The sequence below is a fragment of the Electrona antarctica genome, assembly GCF_951216825.1.
Source record: "Electrona antarctica genome assembly, chromosome: 3".
In the NCBI taxonomy this organism is placed as follows: Eukaryota; Metazoa; Chordata; class Actinopteri; order Myctophiformes; family Myctophidae; genus Electrona; species Electrona antarctica.
The window spans coordinates 15,763,379-15,790,619 of NC_136808.1; the positions used below are offsets into that span (position 1 = coordinate 15,763,379).

General features: G+C 42.2%; 1 protein-coding gene across 1 annotated transcript; it reads left to right on the forward strand.

Annotated features, from left to right (window-relative positions):
- The first annotated feature begins 989 nt into the window (after nt 1–989).
- cdh15 (cadherin 15, type 1, M-cadherin (myotubule)) lies at nt 990–27,124 on the forward strand. Its single transcript, XM_079497578.1, has 14 exons — nt 990–1,279; nt 11,717–11,884; nt 12,726–12,881; nt 15,174–15,318; nt 16,724–16,905; nt 20,027–20,155; nt 20,525–20,710; nt 22,904–23,145; nt 23,246–23,382; nt 23,494–23,724; nt 23,824–24,063; nt 24,536–24,684; nt 24,934–25,128; nt 25,226–27,124. Exons 1-14 carry the CDS (start codon nt 1,226–1,228, stop codon nt 25,424–25,426), a joined length of 2,415 nt encoding a protein of 804 aa, XP_079353704.1. The 5' UTR covers nt 990–1,225; the 3' UTR covers nt 25,427–27,124.
- Nucleotides 27,125–27,241: the final 117 nt, after the last annotated feature.

Below are 27,241 nucleotides of genomic sequence, written 5' to 3' on the forward strand. Positions count from 1 at the left end.
AACTTTCACTTGTCGGATCCAGTGTAGCCACACATTACTGACTCTTAGTTTACTTTTTGAGACGGAGTCCCTCTTCAGTTGTAAGTAACTAAGTAGTCTCTTCGGAGTTCCCTCTGTCAAAGCAAAGTATAAAGACAACACAGGCTGAAGATGTTTAGAAGTCAAACATCCATATCCACCTTTGACCTGTAAACAGACCTGCTGAGAGGGTGGTGATGGCTGTTGGGACTGGTGTGTGGAGTACTCAGTTTGGAGCCTCTGGACTCTATGCCCTCACTCCCTCGAACCCCTCCAAAGCTTCTTTCATGTGTGTTCTCCCTGCCCTACACACACCTTACCTATAGCTAGCTAGCTAGCTATCACTGCCACATGATTCTCTGCCTTGACATCCCTCAGAGATGGCCGCGATCTTCATCTTCTCTTTTGACAGGGAGTCCAAAATAGCTAGGGATCAAAGGGTGCTGTCAGAATGTTGTGCATTTTCAAGGGCAATAACACGGACAGCTCTGCCTATACAGTGAACGTCCATATGCCTTAGAGGCTCCTGTGAAGAGAGGGCTGGGTGAATGTATTGTCTGTATAATGCTTAAAGTATTTAAATTATTATATCCTGGTGTGCAATATTCAGTGCTACTGCAGAGCTTTAAAATCCAGGCTTGAACGTGTATAGTGCGACTTTACTTGCTCCAAGATGTACGAGTGATTACCTCATGAGGTGCAAAACACTTTTTTTTTTATAGTTGCCTCCGGCTCAAACAGTCAACAGAATTTACCTTCCTTCATGCACTGTGACTCTTTCTACACTGGCACCAGCTGCCCTGCTTCTCTCCTCAACTCCATTATTCCCTCTCTCTTTCCATCTCTCTCTCTCTGTCTCTGCTGTCTCTCTCTCTCTCCCTCACTCTGCCTCTCATTGGACTGTGAGTGACAGCACATGTGCTGGGGTACATGGGAGGGCCACTGTTGAAATTCTAACCCCTTCCCCCAAGTCTCGGAGACATACCCCGGCTATGGCCAGGGAGGGGCTGTGAGAGACATACGCTGGGGGGGACAGAGACACACTGAAAGTGGAGGCTTGGAAAGGCGAAAGGAGGGGTTTTCCTGATTTGAGAATTTTGGCCCCATTGCCCAATACTGCCCAGAGCGTGGAGGACTTTGTGTGTTGCACCTCAGTCTGTGGGTGTCAGAGGCCTTAACACCAGAGGTTTTGAGTCAGGCACAGAGGATGGCAGCCCGGGTGTTGGCAGTGTTGTGTGTTCTAGGATCTCTGCATTGGCAGGTAAGACAAATATTTTCTTCTTCATTGCCATCGGTGACTCAACAGAGAAAATTAATTTAATTACATTTTAACCCTACATTATATGTGGTCCATTACGAACAGGGTCTGGCGACCTCTGTGAAAGTAAATGACCAAAGTTGTACTCGTTGTTTTATTTAAATATTGAGTTCTGCAATGGGCCTTTACATAAAGCCTATATTGTGGCAGGTGGTCGACTAGATTCCCCCTGCTGGGGAAGTTACAACACAATCAAATCACTTCTATTTGCCACTTACAGTCCAAGGGTGTGAGGAAATAATATACAGTGATACAGCACTATAATGCTATACTGCTATACTGTTCTCGACTTTTCAAAAGGATATTTACTAGGAGGCTAATAGCAGTGTTTGGTGTTACGTTTATGGATAAGTTGAATGCTTTCACTTCTTGGCTCTAATTGAGGGATTTGAGAGAAAATGAAAATGTTTGCTTCCTATTTTCTTAGAGTAGGATCTCGGTTGAGGAATGAACTTAAGCTGTGCCACGCTTCAAGTCTACAATTCATTCATGTTTATATGTGCGATCTGTTGAACTAAACATGAACCCACTTTCATCAATAGAGGCAATAAACCTTGTCTGGATTCGAGGGATGCGAGTGAAATAAACATTTCAGCCTAGATGGAGATAATATGATGGATAGTGTTTGAAAGCACAGGAGACTACAGATGTGTTTAGAGGTATCGGGGCATCATTAGTACCCTCTGTCATCAGACACCATTATGAGGTCTAGAATGGATGGCCATGTAAACAGATATTTTACCAACTGCACTTTGTTTGGAGCAGTAATGGAAGCCAGGTTAGGGGGTGAGAGAGAAATGATCACTGAATCTGGGGTGAAGACAAATGGCCTTCATTTGCTCTATAATTAATGATAACGGTTGCAGGTGCTATAACAGAACATTTATATCTGATCATGAAATGTAAGTAAACTAGTGAATACATTTAGTTAAAAAGTTTCTTCATAGTAGAAAAAAAGCCTTTTTATGCGGACTATGTTGTGTGAATCAGTTACAGTACATTAGTTGATTTTTGAACATGGGAGTGACAAATTATTGATAAATAGGAACATAACCAGTTCATCATTACATAGCCACATGTTTGACAAACATCAAAGAGAGAAGTAGTGACTTATGGCTATAGATATCACTGATATCTATCTAGTCATCACTCATCATCACAAACAGAATTAACAATTTGTCAATTCCACCAGGTCAAAATGCAAAGCAACAGGCACACACGATCTACACACATCAAGATGGCAGTTCAACAAACGAACGGCTGCAGAATGTGTAGAAAAAGCAGACAGATCAAAGGTTTTTCTGTTTCTTTCCTTTGACAGCCTCACTGATCACTGTCATCAAACCATGATGATATTATTATATAACTGAAAAGGCATTTCTGTTAAAGACGTATCAACCGTATAACTAATATGTCCAGTTATGCACGGATCATAATCATTATTAGATTATATAAGCCCTGGAACGATTTCAAAGTCCATACTTGGAATCTATTGGCTACTACCCTGCATGATCTAAGCTGCAGGACCCATTAAAGGGGTATACTATTCTACTTTAACACAGTTCTGTCTCAATTTAGCATTTTCTCTGGCTTTTGTGCACCCTAGACACTTTTTAAGTTGCTTTATTCAATATTTAGATATTTTATATTCATTTTATTATATATAACCCATAATTATATAAACCCATCGTAACATCAAACTTAATTTTGTCCATGTTAGATTAATTGTAAACACAAGTCCCTGCATCTGGTGAGACTGATATTACCCTTCTAATGAGTAATGGGGCAGTGTTTTTTTCAAATACTATTTTCTTTGGGTATTTTTTTTATTGTAATTTTTATTTATTCATCACGCATTAGAAGAACAATGTGTCACCAGAACCAGTTTGTTTTCAATGAGTCTAACATGGTTAAAATACAGTTTGACGTTAAAATGGGTTTATATAGGAAGGGGGCGTGTCTGATAACCAGTGATGTTTGTTTTCAATGAGTCTAACATGGTTAAAATACAGTTTGAAGTTAAAATGGGTTTATATAGGAAGGGGGCGTGTCTGAGAACCAGTGATGTTTGTTTTCAATGAGTCTAACATGGTTAAAATACAGTTTGAAGTTAAAATGGGTTTATATAGGAAGGGGGCGTGTCTGAGAACCAGTGATGTTTGTTTTCAATGAGTCTAACATGGTTAAAATACAGTTTGAAGTTAAAATGGGTTTATATAGGAAGGGGGCGTGTCTGATAATACCTCTTTAAAGGACAACTTTTTTCAACCAAGGTTCATGTTTTAGGTTATTAGAGAAAGTAAAAAAAATGACACTCATCTTTTACTTTCTCTAATAACAACCTAAAACATGAAGATGTTTGGGGGAAAAAACAAAGTTGTCCTTTAATATACAGTAGGTCCCAGTTTTTACAGTATTCTACATACAGTATATTGGAGAAGCATCACAGCTAGCGGAATCCACATTGGTATGAATTCCACATTGCAAATGCCAGGGGTGTCAGGTCAGAGTGGGCTGTTGACAACAACTGAGTTAAGGTTACATTACAGACTGTGGGGCCAGAAACTGTTTGTTTTCACGGGTTCCAGGTGGACTCACTCGATGCAATCTGCAATTAATTAGTGAGCGAAATCACAACATTTATCTCGCCTACAATAGCTGGTTTTCCCAGCGCCAGGCCTTTCATCAGTTTTGCCTGATTACTTTTATTCTCATTATATCGCTTTCTTTTTTTAGTTTGTAGGTGTAGCCCCCAACAACACATTTGTATTGTTTTGAAATGACCTATTTTAACACAGTTTACACAGTAAAATCCTCAGTCTTCTTTCAACTCAGAGAGCGTACCGATGGTTTCATTGGTACACTGGTACACACTGGTACACATTGGTACACTCTCTGAGTTAAATGAACACTGAGGATTGTAACGTCTATACTGCAGGGTGGGACGTACAGTAAGGAGTGGGCAGAAGCCACAGCTGTTTCCAGATGCATACATGATGCCATTTGTCCCGCTCTGCAATCCCCCAGGCGGAAAGAGGAGAGCGGGCCGCACCTCAACCATGAAATCAGGGACAAATCGAGAGTCCGCAGCACCAGCCGGCTGGTGCTGAGTTGTTCTTACTCATTGGAAACAATCAGTCACTGCACTAATCTATAGGAGCGGCTAAATCACAGGCTACCTGCTGTCGGTGTTACACTCTCTTCTTGGTTGCATAGAGAGAGAGAGAGAGATTTGTTCTAAACAGATCAGCTAAAAATCTAATCTATCCGTTGTTTTACGCATAGTAACAGTATCAGTAACAGTATTATAGAAGGATGATTTGGTCTCACTTGGGGCATTTTCAGTTACAAATGTTTTACTCAAATGATAACTTATCTTAAAATTAAATATAACCAGTAAGACACCCTGAGTTGAGAAGCAGGGGTTAAACTATTATTAATCTGGTGTCAGTGAGGTCAGATGTGGAGTTGCTGGCCGGCTCCATATATGCAGATCTAGTATGTTAATCACACTATGTTTGGCTATCCGGGGTTTGATGAGGTCAGTGTCGTGATCTTCATATATGAGATCTAGGTGATGACATTGAGGGGGCAGAAAACAGCCCGGTCACGTGGTTCATGTAACTCGTTTTGTCACTGTAAAGCCTATAGACTACAATGCATTCTGTAAATATCCGGTTCAGGCCTTTGTCACTATTCGCCAACCGTCATTGGGCTGGCCCCATGGAGATGTCATCGTGACATCACGTGACATCAGCGCCCATATATGGTGCCCAGGTCATTGTGATTTATTGGTCAAAGTTCATCCCATGCCAAAGTGACCACACTCGCCCAGCAGTCTGACGTCAGGCGGATGCGTGCACACGCCGATCTGCCCCAGCAGTACGACCTCCATCCACACTCTCACGGAGGAGACTGCCGACGAGCGGCGCCGTCGACTGGCCAGAACTAGAGTTCAAACTAGAGTTCTCAACCGAAGTTGAACTGCATGCGCTGTGTCAGAGAAGTAATAGATAGAAGCACGCAAACTTTATCCCCCCCACCTCCGTGCTGAAAATAAAATGTCTGGGTTTCCGAGGCTACATCCGTGCTGACTCAATGACTGTCCTATTTCTGGTTTAGCTTTAGGCGCGGGACGCATGAATCTCTCCGTCTCCGGTCAGTGCGGGTTTTTGTTTATTTGCATGGCTCAGAAAATAAGTACGGTCGGTAACAAACTAACATGATAGAACGTTATCGAGTTGGAGGAGGAGGAGGAGGAGGAGGAGGAGGTTCACGTCGTGAACGTGGAAGGTAATAGCAGATTGTATTCTGATGATGTGCCAAACTGCTGCTTGCTGCTGTAATGTTAATATAGACCTATGTCTTCTATGTGTTCTGAAGGTCGGGCTGCTGTACTGCCACTAGTGTTAATGTTATATTTTGTATTGTGTTCTCGGGCCGCTGCGCTGCGCTGTGTTGCGCTGTGTGCCAATTAAGCCCCCTCTCCTGTTGTGTTCTCTTTTCTGGTCTGTGTACCACACTTGCGTGTGTGCCTGCACTGTTTAGTATTTACTATTACATTTTTATGTTTTGCCACGCTTTGCCATATAGATGATACATACACTGTGCCATATTGGAGAGGCCACTGTGTGCGCAGTGCTTTGTTTGACATGCTCCGTATTTGAGCGCACGCACCTCCAACCACCCCCTGTTAAAGTTCCCCCCCCGTCATAAAACGATGCATCGACTCAACTTCGACTTTACTGTCTGACAAGTCGACTTGGAAAAATCTCAACTCTGCCCTAATATATATTATATTTTTTATTTTTTCCCCCAGTAATTTAGGACGCTAAATGTCAATTATTTAGTGTTGTTATCTGTGTAGTGCTAATTTTAGTTAACAAGCTCACTTAGCAATCATAAAATTCAGACATCTGCATCAAGGGAAGACACACTTGGAGTGGCCCCAAAATAAAGTGTTCAGGCCTGGGCCAAGTAGACACAACTTGGCACGCAGTGGAAGTGAGACGGCATGGGACAGACAGGCACACACACACACACACACACACACACACACACACACACACACACACACACACACACACACACACACATTGATTGAATGGATGACTGGGCCTGATAGAAATGGCCAGAGTCAGCATAACCAAGGGACACCTGTGTGACCTCCAACCTTTCGGCAGAAAGGATCGTCAGGCATGCTATGGACTTTCCTGTGTGGCCTCTCCTAGAGCTTTCTGACTGAATCGATCAAAGGAATCGATGTTTTGATAATCAGATTTGAATCACATTCGCAACAGACGATCAATGCCAGCTCATAGACTTATTAAGATTTATACCATGTGGCATGACGGTGTTGCACACTGTAAATAGCAGACCTAGGAGTTCACAACCTGTCGCAGCGCGTTGTCATCTTGAGTATAAATTAAGCATTAGCCACCATATCTAAAGATGTATAACAAAATAAACATGAAAGGTCAAACTGAACACTTGCAACCTTGCAAACTTGCAAAGGATTAGCATTCCTAAGCCAATAATTTGATGACCAGATCATCTGTCAATAGGAGACTCAGTAAGAGCCTGCATGGAGACTCAGGAATGCGGGACAAAAACAATCGCCATAAATGAAAGGCTTCGTGGGGTGTAATTGATAGAAAATAAGTCATTTTGACATTTTCTGGGTGAACTACTCGATTGGTTAGTGCCAATACATTCATAATAACAAATACTATAATTTGTCTTAGTATTTGTGGCTCTCTACATTGTGTACTTTACAGTGTTAAGCAAAGTGCTTCGCAAATATTGGTGTGAGCTCATCATAACCACAGCCAAATGTCATACAGTCAAATTATGGCACTTGTTTTTCTCATGAATGGTTTGAACCAGCTGACACAGCCAGGCATGGTGAGGCCTAATCTGTTGAGGAAGGGAAGATAGACAGCAACAGTAGTTCATTATTTGTTGTCTCTGGGGAATTCCAAGACTCCATATGTGTAGGATAAAAAATGTCAGAGATGTAAATCATACTATATACTGATTTCATGGTAAGATTATAGCTGAACTTATTTGCTCCAAAACTCACGTTGTTTGTGTGTGTGTGTGTGTGTGTGTGTGTGCGTGCGTGCGTGCGTGTGTGTGTGTGTGTGTGTGTGTGTGTGTGTGTGTGTGTGTGTGTGTGTGTGTGTGTGTGTGTGTGTTCTGACCCTGTCTGATCAAGAAAGTTGGCCACCAGCAGTGCCACACTTTTTTTTATGGGTGTTAAATTAGTTAAATTAGTTGGCCCAGATAGCCATGCATTTGTAGTGCCATGGCATTGGTGTTGCAATCACTTCTGTCTATGTGTGATCGTAATAGCCATGAGCTTGTTCTCTCTCTCTCTCTCTCTCTCTCTCTCTCTCTCTCTCTCTCTCTCTCTCTCTCTCTCTCTCTCTCTCTCTCTGAACTGTCCACAGCCCTCCTGGCCTCCTCTCAGACACAAGTAGACAAGTGGTGCATTAGTGAGGAGGACCAATTATATGAAGATGGGTGAAGTGGTCCTTTAAAAGAGTCCTACTTCCAATTCTTCTAATTCAAAATCAAAGCCTGTGTGTGCACTATAAATGTCTGGCACAGAAGGTATCCTCTCAAACATAACAATTTGTAAATGCTTTATGAAGCAGTATGAAGTACCTTTAGAACACCACTATGGACAGCAGCAACATGTCCTGATGTGAGTGTCTTAATTAACAAGTTTGGGTTAAAGGTTATGAAAAACATTCAAAATGGTCATCCTGTACAAACGACATTTACTTTTACATTGGAATATGTTCCAGGGCTTTGACCTCTCACGTACGGCCTACACTAACACGAATACTTTATTAACACAATTATTAACAGTACAGGTGTGTGTGTGTGTGTGTGTGTGTGTGTGTGTGTGTGTGTGTGTGCGCGCGCGCGCGCGCGCGTGCGTGCGTGCGTGCGTTCTTTGGTAACAATGTGCTCAAGCCTTCCATGCTACTCCAAGGGGCTAAGGTGAAAGGCCAGGGTGTAAAAGTATCAGTAAAAAGCCCCTAAAAACAGATAATCTGTGTTGCACTGCCTGTCAGAAAGGGCAGACATGGGTGTAATTGGTAAGATGATACCTTGTTGTTGCCCCATGCTAGCCTGGTAAAGACATTAAGACAGTGGCAGAGATGCAGTGGGGCTGCCTGCCACCCAGAGACAAGTGTCATCTAGAGTTCAGCCTGCTAGAGCATGACAAGACAGTGACTAAGGGTCTAAAATGGACTGTGAAACATCAGTTATAGAGCTTGTTAGAAGGTTGTTAGGAGCCTTTCTCGCCAGCGCTGAAATGTCTTCTAAAACAGTATTGTCTTCAATGTTTGGAAATGGACAGTCATCCACATAGATACAAAGTTCAAAATGAGACAACATAACTGGACCAGAGGAAGTGGTAAGATTAGGGGCCATATCCTGTGGCCGCTAAGCAGCAGGGCAGCTCGTGCAGTGCTGTGTCTGTAGTTATATTATAAATATGACTTTGATTTTGAATGCAAACAGAACCACGTGCGCTACGTCATGGAAGGTTTTACATTTGCAATGTAGTGTGAAGTTATAGCCATGAAAATAGCCGGCTTCCACATTGATGATACTGGATGACAAGTACTTGTGGAATGTGATTGTAAACATCTCAGTGAGTGTGTACTGTAAATGATGCTGGCTACAGCCTGTAGGTAGGAGAATATAGATCGGTCTAAGATTAGCATGCCCTCTAACTCAGCCTACACATGCCAGCCATGACTGGCATTCCCTTCCTCACTATTCAGCTGCATGACAACGTATCATTTTACCTAAGCCAAGAGACTGGGCAGGGCTGCCAAGCAATTCATGAAATAACAATGTAATTGACAAAAATCCACCAAAAGACATAGACAATTATTTATGTCTCCATTTATTGAAACTTAAGTGGTGATCCATACTATTCTCTTTGATAGGATCATTAAACTTCACATATTGAAGTCAATAATTTTCTTTTAATGGAATGTGTGTGTGTGTGACGCGACTTGGCCTGTTGTAGCGCCACCATGACGCCGATTTGAAAACTGTCAAGTGGCATTTCTTCCTCAGCCTAGTTGGAATATGCATGCACAGTTTTATCGCAATTGGACGCTGCGTTGAGGAGTTGTGGCGATTTGTACAAAACGGGTACAAAGCGGGCTACTCCTGAAAACTTTAGAAGCCAATCGTAGCCAATCAGGATGGATTATGAGAAATCAAACAAACCCGTCTTGATCACATGACTATGGAGAGCATGTGTACTGATTTGCGTGAAATTTGGATAAAATCTGAAGGAGTAATATTAGAAAATGTGTTTTACATATGTCGGCCTCCTGGTGGCGCTATGCACATGTGAAAAACTCCAGGCAAAGGTTTTTCCTTGGCCTCTAGGGAGTGTGCATACAAAGTTTTACACAGATCCGTGCAGGTAGAGGTAAAAACACGAATTGGCCAGTTATAGCACCACCATGAGGCTGAGTTGAAAATGTTCCAATGGCATTTCTTCCTTGGCCTAGTGGGAATGTGCGTGCACAATGTCACGGAAATCACACGATGTGTTCATGATTTGTGGCATTTTGTTTGAAATCGTGCACTCCTGCGAACTTCAGTAGCCAATCTTAGCCAATCAGGATGGAGTCTGAAAAATCTGAAAGACCCGTTTCGTTGAATGGCTCTAGAGAGACTGTGTACCAATTTGCGTGATGTTTGGACCAAATCTGTAGGTGTACTGTCCAAAAAATTGTTTTGCACAAAGCGGCATCCTGGTGGCGCTATAAGGGGCCAATGTGAAAACCTTGGGGCAGAGGTTCAGCTGTGGCATTCAGTGAGTGTGTACTGCAGAGTATGGCTGCGATCAAGCCAACGGTGCCGGAGATTACAGACGGATGGACGGACGGACGGACGGACACACACAAACGGACGGACGGACGGACGGACGGATGGACGGACACACACACACACACACACAAACGGACGGACGGACGGAGTGCAAAACATACTCTCTCCCCATGCCTTCGGCCTGGTGGAGATGTTGGCTGGCTGAATTTGCAGCACTCCACAGTCCACACTCTGTGTGCACGCGCGTGTGCGTGCATGTGTGCGTGTGTGTGTATGTGTGTGAGATTGTGTTTATGCATGTGTTTGGGTGAGGAATTTTGACAGCAGGACAGATCCGTAAGGTGACCCCCAATCTCTAGTCAGGTGCAGAGCTGAGCATAAAGGGGAATTTGTGTGGTGACTGTGTATGAGGGTGGGAAAGCACAGACTCTAAATCCATAGTCGACAGCTGTCATGTGAGTGTGAGTCTTGCATGTGTGGGTGTGTTCGAATGCTGTGGCAAGGCAGCGAAGAGGCAAATGAATGTGTGTATGACTATGTGAAAGTGAACATGAGGCGTTTGTGTTTCCTGGTCTTAAAATTAATTTGCACCCAGATCAAAGGAGCCCGACAAAGAGTGAAACCTGAAGCCATTCCTCCGTATCCCCTCTGCCCTGACCAGTGCTGTGGATTCCACATTAGAGACGGAGGGGTTAAGGTTGGAGTTAGGATAGAGCCATTCAATCAGACCCAAAGAGATGCTGTAGCGGACACAGGGGAAATGTTGACCTGGTCTTAAACAGCTGCAAAGTTTGGAACACAGTTTGTGTTTGACTATAGAAAGAGTAGGCCTATCAAACTATGGGTAGACAATATTTCTGGTAGTGGTGGGCGGAAATTGAGTTGCTGGCTTCATAATCTGATATTCCTGAATATAATCTGTGATAATATCTATTGAATAATAATGGACTAGTGTGCAGGACATTATTCTTCAGCATATCTTTGCTGTCGAACCGAAACCTTGTAGTAAATTGTTACAATCGTTTTCAGGAAATGGAAAAATTAACCAGTGTCTATCAATTTAGTCTAAAGCTCTTATTAAGACTTTTCAGTTGTTAAGTGTGTGTGTGTGTGTGTGTGTGTGTGTGTGTGTGTGTGTGTGTGTGTGTGTGCGTGCGTGCGTGCGTGCGTGCGTGCGTGCGTGTGTGTATGTACTACGTACAGAGCTAGTACGCCGGTGTTCATACATTTCTTTTTTTTTAAAGATATTTTTTTGCGGCTTACGCCATTTATTGGTTTTTGAAGGGACAGACAGTAGGCTGACAGGAAACGGGAGAGAGATGGGGGAAGACATGCAGTAAAGGCCGTGTCGGGCTCGGGAGTCGAACCCGCGGCACACTGCGACTGGATTACCAGTCGGGTGCCCAGACGGTTACGCCACCGCCTGGGCCTGTTCATACATTTCTTATTTATTTTGATGTGCTGACTCTTTCTCTTGACTTATGCTGAAATTGTTGATTATTTCAGGTGCAAAGCTCCTCAGAAACACAATACAAGAAGGACGAGCTCCGGCCTGAGATCTTTAATCCATGGAGACATAATAGCAGGGGATTGGTCAGGGTGAAGAGGGACTGGATCATCCCTCCAATCAGAGTGTTGGAGAACAGCAAGCAAGTTCCTGAAGACTTGGTCCAGGTTAGATTATCTTTTCATTATTAAATCCATTTCTAAAGTTTCTAAGAGTGATTACTGTGTCAAAAGTGTCAGTCAATGCTTGCAAGTTTCAAATGAAACTGAATGCCAGTGTCACTGAGCGGTGCACACTGCTCCAATGAACCACCGTGTGTGTATGTCTATTTGTATTACGGAATGTTCATAGCATGACCTATTGACCCCTGAAGATGATTCGGGTCAATAGGTCACTGTTGAGCAGCCGGTCCATTCACCCTGAGCAGTCAGCTAATTGGGGTGGCATTCGGGTCCCGCACACACACACACACACACACACACACACACACACACACACACACACACACACACACACACACACACACACACACACAGACACACAGCACTGCTCAGTTCACATCGGTGTGATTTATTATTATTATTATTATTGTTATTAATAATAATTTATTTTGTATTCCTGGTCATACATAACAGGTGTTAGCATCATGTGTGTTTAAAAAGACATAGGATAAATGTGAATATTAGTTTAAGACTGTTCTAAGTACCGGTGCATAAATCTTACCTAATAAGGAGATGAAGCATGCATTTAGAGACAATATCAACATTGGGTGCATACGAGTTGTATGTAGTAGGCTAGCCTAGAATTGCTCTATTTATAGTCTTGAATATTTACCTCCTGTTATAGGTCAAAGACCACTGTGAGCTCATACCCTCCCAACTTAACCTCCCATAAGCGTCAACACACTCACATGTGGTGTAACCATGTGTTTTGCACTGTGTTCCTGTCCCTCATCCATCTTCCCATAAGGTTCTCATCACCAGCCTTGTCTCCTGTCTGTCTGTTCAGATCAAATCGGACAAAGTCTTCACCGGAGAGGTGATCTATAAGTTAGAGGGTGTGGGAGTGGACCAGGACCCCAAGAACCTGTTCGAGATTGATGATAAAACGGGTGTTATACGAAGCAAGGCGCCTCTTGACAGAGAGAAATACAAAACCTTCACGGTGAGACCACATACAGTACAGAACATGAGGCCATTTGAATGTTCTAATGCCACTGATTGATTGATTGAAATATTTATTAACAGTTTGCAGAATTACTGTACATTTCAAGCACAAACTCAATACAAAGACTGTTAACTGTGAGTGGACGACCCAATTAAGCATTACACTTGTTTACAAGAGGGTCCACCATGTTCAATTCATCAAAACATTTAGGGACGTACAAATAGACACTTCTATATAGTCAAAGAACAGAACAGATCATGAATTCATCATAAAGGAGGTAAAAAGGGAAAATAAATATACAGTGAAAACTATAGCCTGTCCTACAAATACACTTGTGATGGCTCTAACAGGACGCATACATGTGAAGGTTACACAATCAGACGCACATATCAAACAGTTACAATGTACTAGGGCTGGGTAATTAACCGAAAATAGAATTAGATACTATCATTAGAACCAATAACTGACTTATAACCAAATGATCGAGAAGAAAGATTCATTAATCGTAATCGAGGCAAACATTTGAAATAAATGTGATATTGATTTGAAGTCATATCGCCCACTCGCCCCACAATGCACGCTTACAAAACATTGCACAACATCCTTCAATCCAAGGTTCTGTGATGTTGTTTCACGTCATATATCACACTCGTGTGTCACAGACATAAGTTACAAAAAGTCAGAGGTCAGTTTGTATGGCTCCTAATGGGCAACCAGGGACACACTTCAGAATGTACTGGAACAGAGGACTTGACATGTAACCCATGGCGCAAGAAAATATCCTGCACATGTAACATTCCAAAAAGAACAAAAGATAGTGTCTTGTATCTCATATTTCATCTATTCCTTTTATACATTTTATAAAGACATGCCCAAGTAACCGGTTTTGGAGATGCTAGGTTTGCGCCTGACAGCGAGGATATGTTTTAGATGGTGTCCCAGACCCAGTCCCACAGACACTGTGGGAGGCTTACCAGGCATTTGATTTATATATGTTGTAAAACCACATGTGTTCACATAGCAGGAAAAACAACATTCACATGAAAACATTTACCTGTTCACAGAACAGGTGTAATGTACTGTGTAATATATCAGGATCAAGGAGATGGGTCGCACACACCAAGACAAAAAAAAGTTTTATTTCAAACCATATGACAAACGTTTCGGCTATCCAGCCTTCATCAGTGTGTTTGAACCACAGTCTTGGTGTGTGCGACCCATCTCCTTGATCCTGATATGTTGTAAATCGGGTGGCGCACCTACAGTCAGAGCGCAGTGGTCATATGAAGATTGATGTACTGTGTAATGTAATGGTAAAGTGGGTCTTGAGCTGTGTTTTAAAAATGTCTATTCTGTATTGTTTGTCTCGAAATCGGAGACAGCTATAGTGAAGCACAACAAAAGGTGGTCTGATAGCTCAGACCTAGTGATCACCAAGTCCAGGGTGTGGCCATGTTTATGGGTTGGCCTGTCAACATGTTAAATAAAATCAAACAAGTTTAAAAGCTCTAAAAAATCCATAAGCCATAGAGTCCGATGCAATGTCCATGTGCAAATTACAGTCTCCGGTAATCCGAGATCTGTCATGGTTGGTGGAGCAGATAGACCGAAGTTCTGATATTTCTGTTAAAAACAGGGCTTTGCTACACTTAGGAGGGTGGTAAATACTGATCATTAGCACAGGGGACTGACACAGGGGCCTGGTATTCAAATGATGTAAAATTGCCAAGAGTCAGAGGTTGAAATTTTAGGTTGTCTGAAAAGGTATTTGCCAGTCCACCTCATCTGCTCCCGCGTATTGAATGTATAGTTCAAAGGGCATGCTGCTAGCAGAATATCTCCTTCGGAGCCAAGCCATGTCTCTGTTTAAAAACAACACATCAAGCTTCTCCTTGAAGATTATATCATTTATAGATGCAGGCTTGTTTGTTAATGAACGTATGTTAAATAATGCCAGGTTTAATTGTGTAGATGATGATGGTGATATGGCACGGCTCAGTGGGCATAAGTGGTCAAGTGGTGGTGGTGGTTGGGCACTGTAGGGTGACATTATTGTTGGGATGATACATGGATGGGTGTCAACAGGAGTGTGCATAGTCATGTAATGTAATGTAATGTAGTGTGTGTGTGTGTGTGTGTGTGTGTGTGTGTGTGTGTGTGTGTGTGTGTGTGTGTGTGTGTGTGTGTGTGTGTGTGTGTGTGTGTGTGTGTGTGTGTGTGTGTGTGTGTGTGTGTGTGTGTGTGTGTGTGTGTGTGTGTGTGTGTGTGTGCGCGCGTGCGTGTGCGTAGCTCAAAGCCTTCGCTCTGTCCCCAAGCGGAGAGAGACTGGAGAACCCCACTACAATAGAAATAGTGGTGCTGGACCAGAATGATAACAGACCCACCTTCACCCAGAGCCAGTTTAATGGTGATGTCCCAGAGTTCTCAATTCCAGGTAAATCCACTGTAGCCTGCGTTAGTACACGGGCACGTTAGTCTGAATGCCTGAGCCCTAATCAGCCTGTCAGACTAGCATCCTATTCCTCATTCACATCTCAGCTGACCGTTACGTCACACATCGATAGCCTCCACCCTTTGATCATAGGTCTGGCATATAAGGCTCAAGAGTCTGGCATAGGCTCAAGTACGTGTGGAAATTTTGTCTGCTGATTCAAATTCTAAATATTAATATCAATGTATTGTTTACTTATTGCTCAAACATGTAAACTGAATGTTGAACTGAAATTCTTGTGTGCAAATCAAGTAAACTAGAATCCAATGTTGCATAGCTCTAATCTGATTCATGGCTTTAATGTTAAAATGCATTCAAGTTGTATGTTTCGAGTTTGCATGACTCAAGTTAATCTCATTAACTGTGTTGATATGTGTCTGTTCTTGTATACCCATGGGGGGGGTGGTTGCTTAGCATTCCATGATTTTGCTTAGCATGCTGCTTAGACAAAATGCGGAGAACATCTGCCATAAGCGGAGCCTTTAACACCAAATCTAACTGTATTCCATTTGTTGCAATAAATGGTTAATCTATTCTGACGTGAGTGTTTCCTGTGTGAATTATATTTGACACAAACCCCTCCTCTGTTCCCATGCAGCTGCATTTCATGATTTCATCCTTATGTAGCATATATGTCAGTCGAGTATTAGTCAAACTAGCAATAGAATGTCATGTTCTATTGATCATTGTAAATGTATAAATTTCCATAAACCCCTAATGGACTCGGGTATATCATAAAAACAAAAAACTGGTTGGCTGTATCTACAGTTGGAGGCCATCGATATTGTCCTTTTCTTTTTGCTGAGGTTTGCGTGATCTGCGCAAAACCCCTTTTGGTGTTTTAAACATTATGTTATAATTTAGCTATTGAAAAATAGCAGATCTACAAGCTCATAGCGCGCCACCGAGTGGCGCGCTACGAGCTTGTAGGTCTGCTATTTTTGAAAAATCGTGAAAATATTTATTTCAGAAAACTGGAGGATTTAGAATTTTTTTAGGTCAGGCCTAAATGGGTCAAATGATAAGGGACAATATCGGTGGCACCCAACTGTATGTAGATTAAAACAGCAGGAACATACAGGTTTAGAATGATAATACCATCATCATCATTCATTCTACATATTTTGCTGCTAAATGTTTAGGAAATGCAGCGCTAGTGTGGAGGATTCCTTTGAACCTTTCGTGCTGGTTCACAAATCTGTGCGCCCGTGATACTCATTGAAAATATGAAAATGTGTTACTTTTGGTGAGCAACACAGTCATACGACATTGTTGTGTAAAATAGGTTTTACATACAGTGTCTTAACTTTGCAGTTGACCTAGTATTTCATTGTGATTGTTTTGACAGGCACTTCAGTTATGTCAGTCTCTGCCACTGATGCTGATGACCCGCTCACAGATAACGCTTATCTGAGCTACGCCATCATTCGCCAGGAGAGCGAACCTCCCAACGCCGTGACCAAGATCATGTTTGGCATCAACAACCAGACTGGGGCCATTTACACCAGAGACGTTGGCCTAGATCGAGAGGTAGGGGGCGCTGATGAGACATCTCTGAAGATGTCAACCGTATACAACCTTCATAGTTAGGTAAAATTAGCTTAAGTTGTGGCAAATCTGGGAAAAAAAATGCTTACCACTAGCTTTCTTCACAGATGTGTTCATGAAGGTGTCTACTATCACAGAAAAAAATGTTCCAAGCCAACTCCCTTGGGAAACTTTGTGGGAGCCAATCAAAGTTGGGGTACCCAGAGGGCCTAGGCTAACAGCAGGACATTTTAAAATGAGCTAATATGAGCTTGTGAGGTGTGTAACTAGGGGTTTTATGGGGTGCTGAATCCATTCCAGCCAATTACCTTTTAGTAAAAATGACTCCCAGGCCATAAATTGGCTGCTTTTGTATGTCCCAGACATGTGTAATAACTAATATGCCATGTTATGCACATGGATGTTTAAGGTGTTTTCTTTTCTGTTTGTGTGTTGGGTGTGTGTGTGTGTGTGTGTGTGTGTGTGTGTGTGTGTGTGTGTGTGTGGGGGGGGGGGGGGGGGCATATTAACATATAAAGATCATTAATACATCACGAATGCATCTTAATTAAAACTAACTGTTGAAAGAGAAACAAAAGAACAATCTTTAGCTGATTTATTATTTTCAGAATAAGAAAGACTTTATTGTCACACATTAAAAATAATTAACAGTAAAATAAGGGTGAAATTAATTTGCCAGGGCTCCCAGACATTCAGTTCATTAATAAATAAATAAACAAAATATGGCTCTATATCACTATATAAAAAGATCAACACATAATAAAAAACTACGGTGCTAAAAAGAAAGTATGCTTTTGTAAACAAGTACAAATATGAATAACCATACAACTATCTCTCCTCTTCCAACTTCCTGGCATCGCCCTCACTGCTCTTGTCATCTGGCTTGTTGTTCTTGCAAAATTTGCCATGGCAGTTACCACAAGCAGAAATGCACTTCACTCCTTGCTTTTTACAGAAGCACCTGAGTATGTACAATACAATCCCCCTCACAGTTGCAACTGACTGACTTCAGAAGATAGTCTGGTGTGATGGGGTCTATTGACGGTACAGACTCATAGCCTTTGTCACCAAGCTTCCATCCATTCTCCAGTATGTACTGGAAGCTGCCAATATCTGGTCTGGATATAAGCTTGTAGAGAGTGCTGTGCTGTGGCTCCTGTTGTCAGGGGCAGTTTTTCTGGTTTGATACTCCCAGTAGCGGCCTGCTTGCTGAAGATGTCAAATCTCCAGTCCCCAAAACTTTTGTGCGATTTCCCATGGAACATGAACTTGAATAGTTCACAGCTGGCTGTGATGATGTCCTCCTTGTTGTCTGGATGTCCAAAACGTCCATAGCCCTCTCCACTTTGTCAGTCTTGCAGAATTACTACCGCTACTGGGAGTATCAAACTAGAAAAACTGCCCCCAACAACAGGAGCCGCAGCACAGCACTCTCTCCGAGCTTATATCCAGACCAGAGGCTGCTGCTGCAAAGTCCATCACTGGATGTACAGTACATCCAGTGTACCACCACCAAGCTTCCATCCATAATCTCATGTACTGGAGTTTGGATGGAAGCTTGGTGACAAAGGATATGAGTCTGTACCGTCAATGAACAGACCCCATCACACCAGACTATCTTCTGAAGTTAGTCAGTTGCAACTATGAGGGGGAGTGTACACATTGCATTTTAGTGCACAGTGCATTTATAATAATAATAATACATTTTATTTATAACGCACTTTACATTTGAAACAAATCTCAAAGTGCTAAGTGCATTTCTGCTTGTGGTAACTTCCATGGCAACATTTTGCAAGAACAACAAGCTAGATGACGAGCAGTGAGGGAGATGAAAGGGAGTTGGAAGAGTAGATAGTTGTATGTTTATTCATATTTGTATTGTTTACAAAAGCATACTTTAATTTTAGCCCCTTAGTTTTTTATTATGTGTTGATCTTTTTTTATATTGTGATATCATAGAGCCATATTCTGTTTATTTATTTTTATTAATGAACTGAAATTTGGCACATTCATTTCCCCCTTATTTTACCGTTAATTATTTTTTAAGGTGTGACAATAAAGTCTTTCTGATTCTGAAAAGAATAAATCAGTTAAATCCATTAAAGATTGTCCATCTACTTCTGTTTCAACAGTTAGTTTCAATTAAGATGCATTTGTGATATATTAATACAATGCTTTTTGTATTTTAATATGCCCCCCACACCAACACACAAACGGAAAAGAAAACAAGAAAACACCATAGACATCCATTGAGATATGCATAAAATGGATTAGTATGTCTGGGACATACACAAGCAGGCATGGCCAATGTTATGGCCAGAAGTCATTTTTACTGAAAATGAATGGTTGGAACGGATTCAGCACCCCAAAAAAACCCTATTTACACACCTCACAAGCTCATATTAGCCCATTTTAAAATGTCCTGCTGTTAGCCTAGGCCCTCTGGGTACCCCAACTTTGATTGGCTCCCACAAAGTTTCCCAAGGGAGTTGGCTTGGAACAATTTTTTCTGTGATAGTAGACACCTTCATGAACACATCTGTGAAGAAAGCTAGTAGTAAGCATTTTTTTCCCAGATTTGCCACAACTTAAAAGCTAATTTTACCTAACTATCAGCTTCAGAAGCTTCAGCTTTTTTTCCTAAAGATTCTGGAGATTAATATATGGTCTGGGTCGGGTGGAAACCCCATATGTCCAAAATCGTTACTTTATAGGTAATGGAAATATAGAACCTGTGTTCCAATGGATACAATGGAGTTATGATTTAGTCGCAAGTTCTTGTTTATACTACTATATTTGTTCAATATAAAACCCACTGACACACTTACTCACATTCAGTTTCTCTTAAAAATGTGATGAGTTGTGAGCTTGTCTATTTTTGCTACTTGTTTTATGTAACACTGTAGTTTGACAAAGTGGGACATGAATTGGAGTGGAATATAATGTAAAACAAAGTAGAAATATGGGGTTATGAGGTTTCTGCCTGACAGCAATGATATATTTGCAAGGAGCCAAGCAGATACAGAGTAAAACTCAAGGACACGCTGAAAATGTTAGTTGATTTCAGTGACATGCTCTAAGCTTATATTATATTCCCTCCTAGGTGGTGAAAAGTTTCAAACTGACCCTGCAGGTGGCTGACATGTCAGGAATGGGCCTGACGAGTGAGGGTGTGGCCATCATACATATAATTGATATCAATAACCATGCCCCACAATTCAACCCTGTCCTGGTGAGTTTCATACCACCAGTTGTGATGTCTTTGGCGTGCTGTCTTTGGTGTGCGTGCGTGCGTGCGTGCGTGCGTGCGTGCGTGCGTGCGTGCGTGTGAACAGTATTTACACTGTTTTATTTATCGTTGTACTGCTCATTTTTTGTAAAGTATTGCTTCTCAGACCAAGGACCACAATGGAAATAAGTATTTCTTGTGTCGATATCCTTGACATTTCTCTGATAAACATGTAGCATGTGTTTTTCTTTTATGACATCTAATAAATCAAATCAAAACAATATACTGTATATACTGTAGGTTCTATTCATAGGATGCTATATATATGTGTTGTAATCCCTGCTCTGTGCTTGTAATGTGTGGTTCATGCAGTACGCCATGTCAGCGGTGGAGAACAGAAAGGACTACGACATTGGCAGGGTCAACGTGACAGACAGAGACGATCATGGAACAGGAAACTGGGAGGCCAAGTACTCCATTGCAGAGGGCGACCCCAATGGCAACTTCGCCATCAGCACAGACCCTGCCACCAACGAGGGCATTTTGACAGTGCTACAGGTACAGTACTGGGGCTGACTTTACTCGAGGGGACAAATATCTCTAAAACACTGAAACGTTTGCAACATTCACCATGAAAGGGTTTTGACGTTTCTTTATTGAAATAGATGGGAGCTGCAGGGTTTATTGTTCAGAATGCATCTCACATGCTGGCTCATCTTACAATAATTGCACAGAATCTCTCTGTGTGTGTGTGCACGTACGTGTGTACGTCTGTAATTCACATAACTCAATAACTGTTCGCCCCGCCGACTTCAAATTCGACACACACGTTCCACTCCACCACAGTGCCCGGTTGAGTCGGTCGGAAACACGGTTGTCCAGAACCGCCACAAAAGGCTCTGGTCAGGCTCTGCCAGTGGACCTAATGAGCCTGTGAAATTCCCAGGCTCTGCACCATGGTAACCACAGCTTTATTCCCAACACCTGCCATTTCATTACAGTCAGTTTGCACTCTTCAGATATTCTCCACACATTCTCCACAGACGTTTACCACTGCGCAAGGACTTACACAGAGACAGACAGTTAAAACGGGTGCTATGACAACAGATATAACAGGTATTGCATACTAGGGTGGGGTATGTATTCCCCATTTTCATTGTTCCCAACTTGCATCATTCCCATGTAGGCCGGTGCCCAGCGGGCACACGTCTAGTCATGTTAGAATGACAACAATGGCATTCCCTTCATCCAGTTATTTTGGTTGTGTCAAATGCTTTGGCCACGTGCAAGATGTTCAGCCATTGCGCGGTGCACTTTTACACAGCTCAACATTTGATGCAAAACAAATAACTGGTGGCAGCATGGTTCTTTACCATGCATGGTTCTCAATTTAGATTTTTGATCATTTAATTCCAAGTGAGCTGGAGTGAATGCTTTAAAATGGAGGGGAGTTAAGATACAACCAAAGCTCCAGTCTAATTTAAATTTCGTGTTGTGAGCTTGTAGATTGTCTATTTTCGAATAGCCAAATACAAAACATATAGAGCTTAAGTGGTTAATTTCAGTTTTGTAGGCCCTACTAATAATCTAAATCTATAAGTAAGTAACTATGGTATTAACTAAAATAATCAAATACTTTACTGTGGATACTGTACAAATTACAATATTTACAAGTATGAAGTAGACCCACCCACCCACACACGCGCACACATTCTCACTTGCTTAATGCTCACTCACTCACTCACCAGTCACTCACTCACACCACAATGCAATAGCATCATCTAGTGGTTAATTCTTAAACTACAGGACTGTGGCACTCAAGCCTCATGTATCTTAACAGATGCAGTAGGAAATCAAGTTCAGTACCAGCCCCAGGCATACACAGTCAAATACGGAATGTTAATTGTGTGTAAAGAAAATCACACCCGGGCCGTGTGAAGTGAGGGGCGCTCTAATCATCGTACATCATCATCAAGAATAGGTGGTCCTCCCTTATTGGCTAAGGGTGGCCACCGACATACATTTGCCGATTTGCTCAGACACATAAAACGCCCCTCAGAAAGCATGGAAATGTCGGAAATGTCTTGCCTTTTGGACCATGTGGTCCTGGGTTTGATTCTGGGCCTGGCCAACTACCAATGAGTTGATTCTGGGCCTGGCCAACTACCAATGAGTTGGGTACCGGAATGATTCTGGGCCTGGCCAGGCAACTACCAATGAGTTGGTACCGGAATGCTTGCAGCACTCACCCCCATTTATTTTGTGGACTGCTTCATGCCCCAGTGTTTTTTTTTAAATTCGTTTTACAGAGGTTAAGGTATTAGGCATAGTTTTACTCAAGTTAAGTTTAGGAATAAGGTTAGGTGTAGGCATAGTTTTACTCAAGTTAAGTTTAGGAATAAGGTTAGGTTTAGCTATAGTTTTGCTGAGGTTATGTTTAGGAATAAGGTTAGGTTTAGCTATAGTTTTGCTGAGGTTATGTTTAGGAATAAGGTTAGGTTTAGCTATAGTTTAGCTGAGGTTATGTTTAGGAATAAGGTTTGGTTTAGCCAGTTTTATTGAGGTTACGTTTAGGAATACCTGGTGGCGACCGTTCTGAGGTTACAATCCATGTCCCAGGGGTCTATTGCATTGAAAAGGGGATATTCTCAGCCAACACAAACAATAAGCCAGTAAGACCTACATACTTATAAGATATAACCAAAACAGTTCAGGTTTCAGCTTCTGTGTTGTACCTTTTTTTTCTTACAGCCATTGGATTATGAGACGGAACCCGAGTACACTCTGATCCTGACAGTGGGAAATGTCAGACCTTTGAGCAAGGCTCTCAGCTCCCCGGTGAGCAGTGCTACAGTGGTGGTCACTGTACTAAATGAGAATGAACCCCCTCGCTTCCGGGAAGACCCCATAAACATTGTGGTGCCTGAGTCAGTGGTCCCTGGCACAATACTGAAAAGCAACATTGCCTATGACCCAGACAATTCCAAACTAAGGTACAATTCAGCTGTACCCCTGTGTTTATTTAAAAGAATGAATACAAAAGTGAACCGATCATCAATGTTGCAAGTATGTCCTCTTCTGTGTCTGTGCCAGGTATGAGATCAGCAGAGATCCTGACAGGTGGTTGGACATTGACAGAGAGACAGGAGACATCATCGCCAAGAGAACCTTCAACATGCGATCCCCGCATGTTAAAAACAACGTCTACAGTGCTGTTATCAAAGTTGTAGGTCAGTGTTGAACAATGCTTTGTCTGTGTTACTAGCCAGGCTTTTATACTGATTGTTGCATTTTGGTAATTTATGTTATGTGTTTCTCTGACATGTTTCTCATGTGTATAGATGCTGGTGGTGTGTCGAGCACTGCCACGCTGGCCATCACCCTCAGGGAGACCAATGACTTCCCTCCTAAGCTATCCCCGCTGAGTGGAACTGTGTGTAGCCAGGCATACGGGATGAAGGCCGGTCTGGTTCTGACAGCTGGGGACGAGGACATGGCTCCACATGCTGAGCCCTTCACCTTTGAACTGCCAGAAGACCTGTCAATCAATTGGACCATTATCCAAATAAACGGTATGGAGTGAGTGGAAATGCAAAGAAATACTAGCATCATGCTGCAGTTGCACTGGATGAAGTCTTGTCTAATGCCACTGTCGTCCTCCGCCTTTCCAGAGACGCATGCTGTGCTTCAGTCACTAGTGGAAATGGAGACAGGAGAATATGTGGTGACTCTGCTGGTGTCAGACTCTGGCAGCCCCAGCCTGAGTGCATACGCTCAGGTCAATGTTACGGTGTGTCCCTGTGACTCCTTTGGAGACTGCAAGTCGGAGGTGGCAGCCATCTTGGGCTCTAGTGTGGGAATCAGCTTCATCGCCCTGATAATCCTCATGGCCAGCATTGCTCTCTTACTGCGTAAGTGATAACGACTAATAGACACCCTATAGAGTTGTTTTGTGGCTGTATAGTCTAACATTATTATGGCATAGTTAAACCCAAATCACACAATCGGGCGACTGTGGCTCAAGAGGTAGAGCAGGTCGTCCAATGATCCATGGGTCGGCGGTTCGAATCCCGGCTCCTCCTGGCTACATGTCGAAGTGTCCTTGGGCAAGACACTGAACCCCAAATTGCTCCCGATGTGCTGGTTGGTACCTTGCATGGTTTCTGCCGCAATCGGTGTATGAATGTGTGTGTGAATGGGTGAATGTAATGCACAATCTATGTAAAGCGCCTTGGATAAAGGCGCTATATAAATGCACCATTTACCATTTACCATTTACAATCGGGTTTCAGCCCTTTACAATGTGATGATGATGATGATGATGCACATGCAAGTTTTAACTTGTTGTTTGATGGTTACCTCTGCTGTGTGATTTTATTGCAGTGCTGCTCCTTCTGGCGGTGGCGGTAAACACCTGCACCAGAAGCCATCACATCAAAAAAGGAACAGGTCTGCTTGTTGGTGAATCAGATGACGACATACGAGACAACGTCCTCAACTATGATGAGCAGGGAGGAGGAGAGGAAGATGAGGTTAGATTACGTGCTCACGCGCATGTACATGTGACGCACACACGAGAGCATAGAAGATATTTAATCTAAATCCCTATCCCAGCATGTGCGAGTGTGCTAGAAAATGTTCGTAAAACTCTTGAATCCGCACAGAGAACCCACTTGGAAGGTTTTCCTATGTGCTCTCAATAGAACAATGGATGTTAAATATCGGAAAAATTACCCTTTAACTGATTTAATCAAAACTGCCTTTGTTTAATTCTTGTCCAGAATGCCTTTAACGTTGACCTGCTGTGTAACCCCAACGATGCCCCTTCGACCCCTGGGTCCTTCTGCCCGATGCCCGGAGTCCCCCGAGGAAGGCAGCCTCACCTACGGATGGATGCCCCACACAACCTGCCTTCTCCTACCTACCCACGGAGGCCTCCTGCAGATCCTACTGACATCGAGGACTACATCAATGATGTAAGAAGCTTTCAGTGGCCCGTACTTTGAAACAGCCTATAATAACAGCACACTTCTCCAGGTTGTCATCTGACGTGTGTTGTCATTTTGTCCTTAGGGCCTGGAGGTTGCGGATAACGATCCTAATGTGCCTCCGTACGACACAGCGTTGATCTATGACTATGAGGGCGAGGGCTCACTGGCGGGCAGCCTCAGCTCCATTGCCTCAGGCAGCTCTGATGGAGACCAGGACTATGACTACCTGAATGACTGGGGACCACGCTTCAAGAAACTGGCCAACTTGTATGACCCACGCTAAATAAACTATGGCACGATGACCTGTGCAGATAATCCACGTTAGAGATTATGCCTACCTAGTCTTGGACACAATATGAACTGGACTCACTTGAACACAATTCAGTCCAGGACTAGGTTTAGAATGTATTGAAAAGTATATTCTAAAAGTTCTGAAGTCCAATGCTCTTAATTTGTTGGGTTACATTTGGAGTCATTTGAACAGACTAGGGAGACAATTCTTCAATTCATTACCTCTCTGTAATGTACTCTGGGTCTAAGGAACAGTACACATGAAAGTAAAAGTGGTTGTTGACTTGATTAGCAAAGAGTGGAGAATGTAACAAGAGAAAATGGACTTTAACCTCATTCTCAGATTATAGATTATGCAGTGTGTATAATCAACAGGACTGAGATATTCTTTTTTTTATATATATAAAAGTGACAATTTTGTAAAATAAATTTCCTTTGATATTGATTTTATTTGTAAACATTATTTATCCATTTGTATCATGAATCCTCCATTCCAGCATCCATTACCTAAGCTTTTATCTCTTAAGTTTAACATTCAACCACTTCACACAGAGAATGTCCGATTTGATCAAATTGTTTAGATGTAATGGTTTGATTGGTGTTTTTAAACATTTTTACTTAGTTTTTGATTTTATTGTTGAATACAGAATAAATGTTATAATTCCATGTATTGTGTGTATTCATTATGAAGAGATGTTCCTTCCAGGATGCACATTTTCACAAATAATTAATCCATTTAAAGAGTCGTTTTAAATAAACCTTTACATTTGTTCAGCATGATAAAGCAATACCAATTTCATCCAATCAAGAGAGAGAACTCAACAAGTGAAATTGAAAGTGATGAAACTAAAACGGCAAACAAAATTGTAAATGCAACTTTTAAAATTGTAATGAATTTGATCAAATTGGTGAACCACCTGAAAATTTATTTTCTGTTACTAAAGAGCTGGAGAGATGGGGAGAAACCTGTTACCCTGAACAAAACTCGCTTTACAGCACCTTTAAACAAGGCGCCACCCCCCAACTACTTATTGTCGCCATACAGTGTACACATATCTTGGGACAATGACCAAAAATTTCAGCATGTTATGTGCTCGCTTTTTAATTATCAATACATATACAGTGTTCATGGCACTTTGTCTAATTTAGTGTTCAATGCTGATCAACAACTGCATACATCTGTTGACTCCAAGAGTCAAGCTAGACCAGTGTATCCGTGTAACAAGCAATATCCTCCAGCCCACAGGTTGAGAAACACTGAGCGATACCATGGTGAGTATCCTGTATGTCTGCTGATAAGTGAATAATTTTTCCTCAAACCCAGTGCTTGAAAGAAACCCACTGCACACTATTGGACCTAAATTCCATTCTACTTCAAGCAAAATAAGATTTTTTTTAATTCCAGTACTCTTTACGGGTATCTGCATCTCGTCTAATCATTGTATAATGTGTATTGATCTAAGAAAAAAAAATCTCTCACACGGTGTAAATGTAATCTCTCAGAAAACATATGATTTGTCCCTAAATTCACCTTCAAAATCTACATTAATACATATGCGCTGGATGGGGGGGTCAGAAGGGTCTGAATGTCCCCGCACTGTTGGGGAATGACTGGTCTATTTATTTATTTTACCTGACCGGCGCTGGTGGTCTCTCTAGTCTCTAGCACTGTTCCCATTTTGTTGCGCAATTGTCGTAAAAATAAAATAAAGAATTGTCCCACACTTTTTACGTCCCGACGGCGCCACTGCATTAATGCAAAGAACCTTTTGTCTCACTGGGATAATGTATGCGAGTACAAATGTAA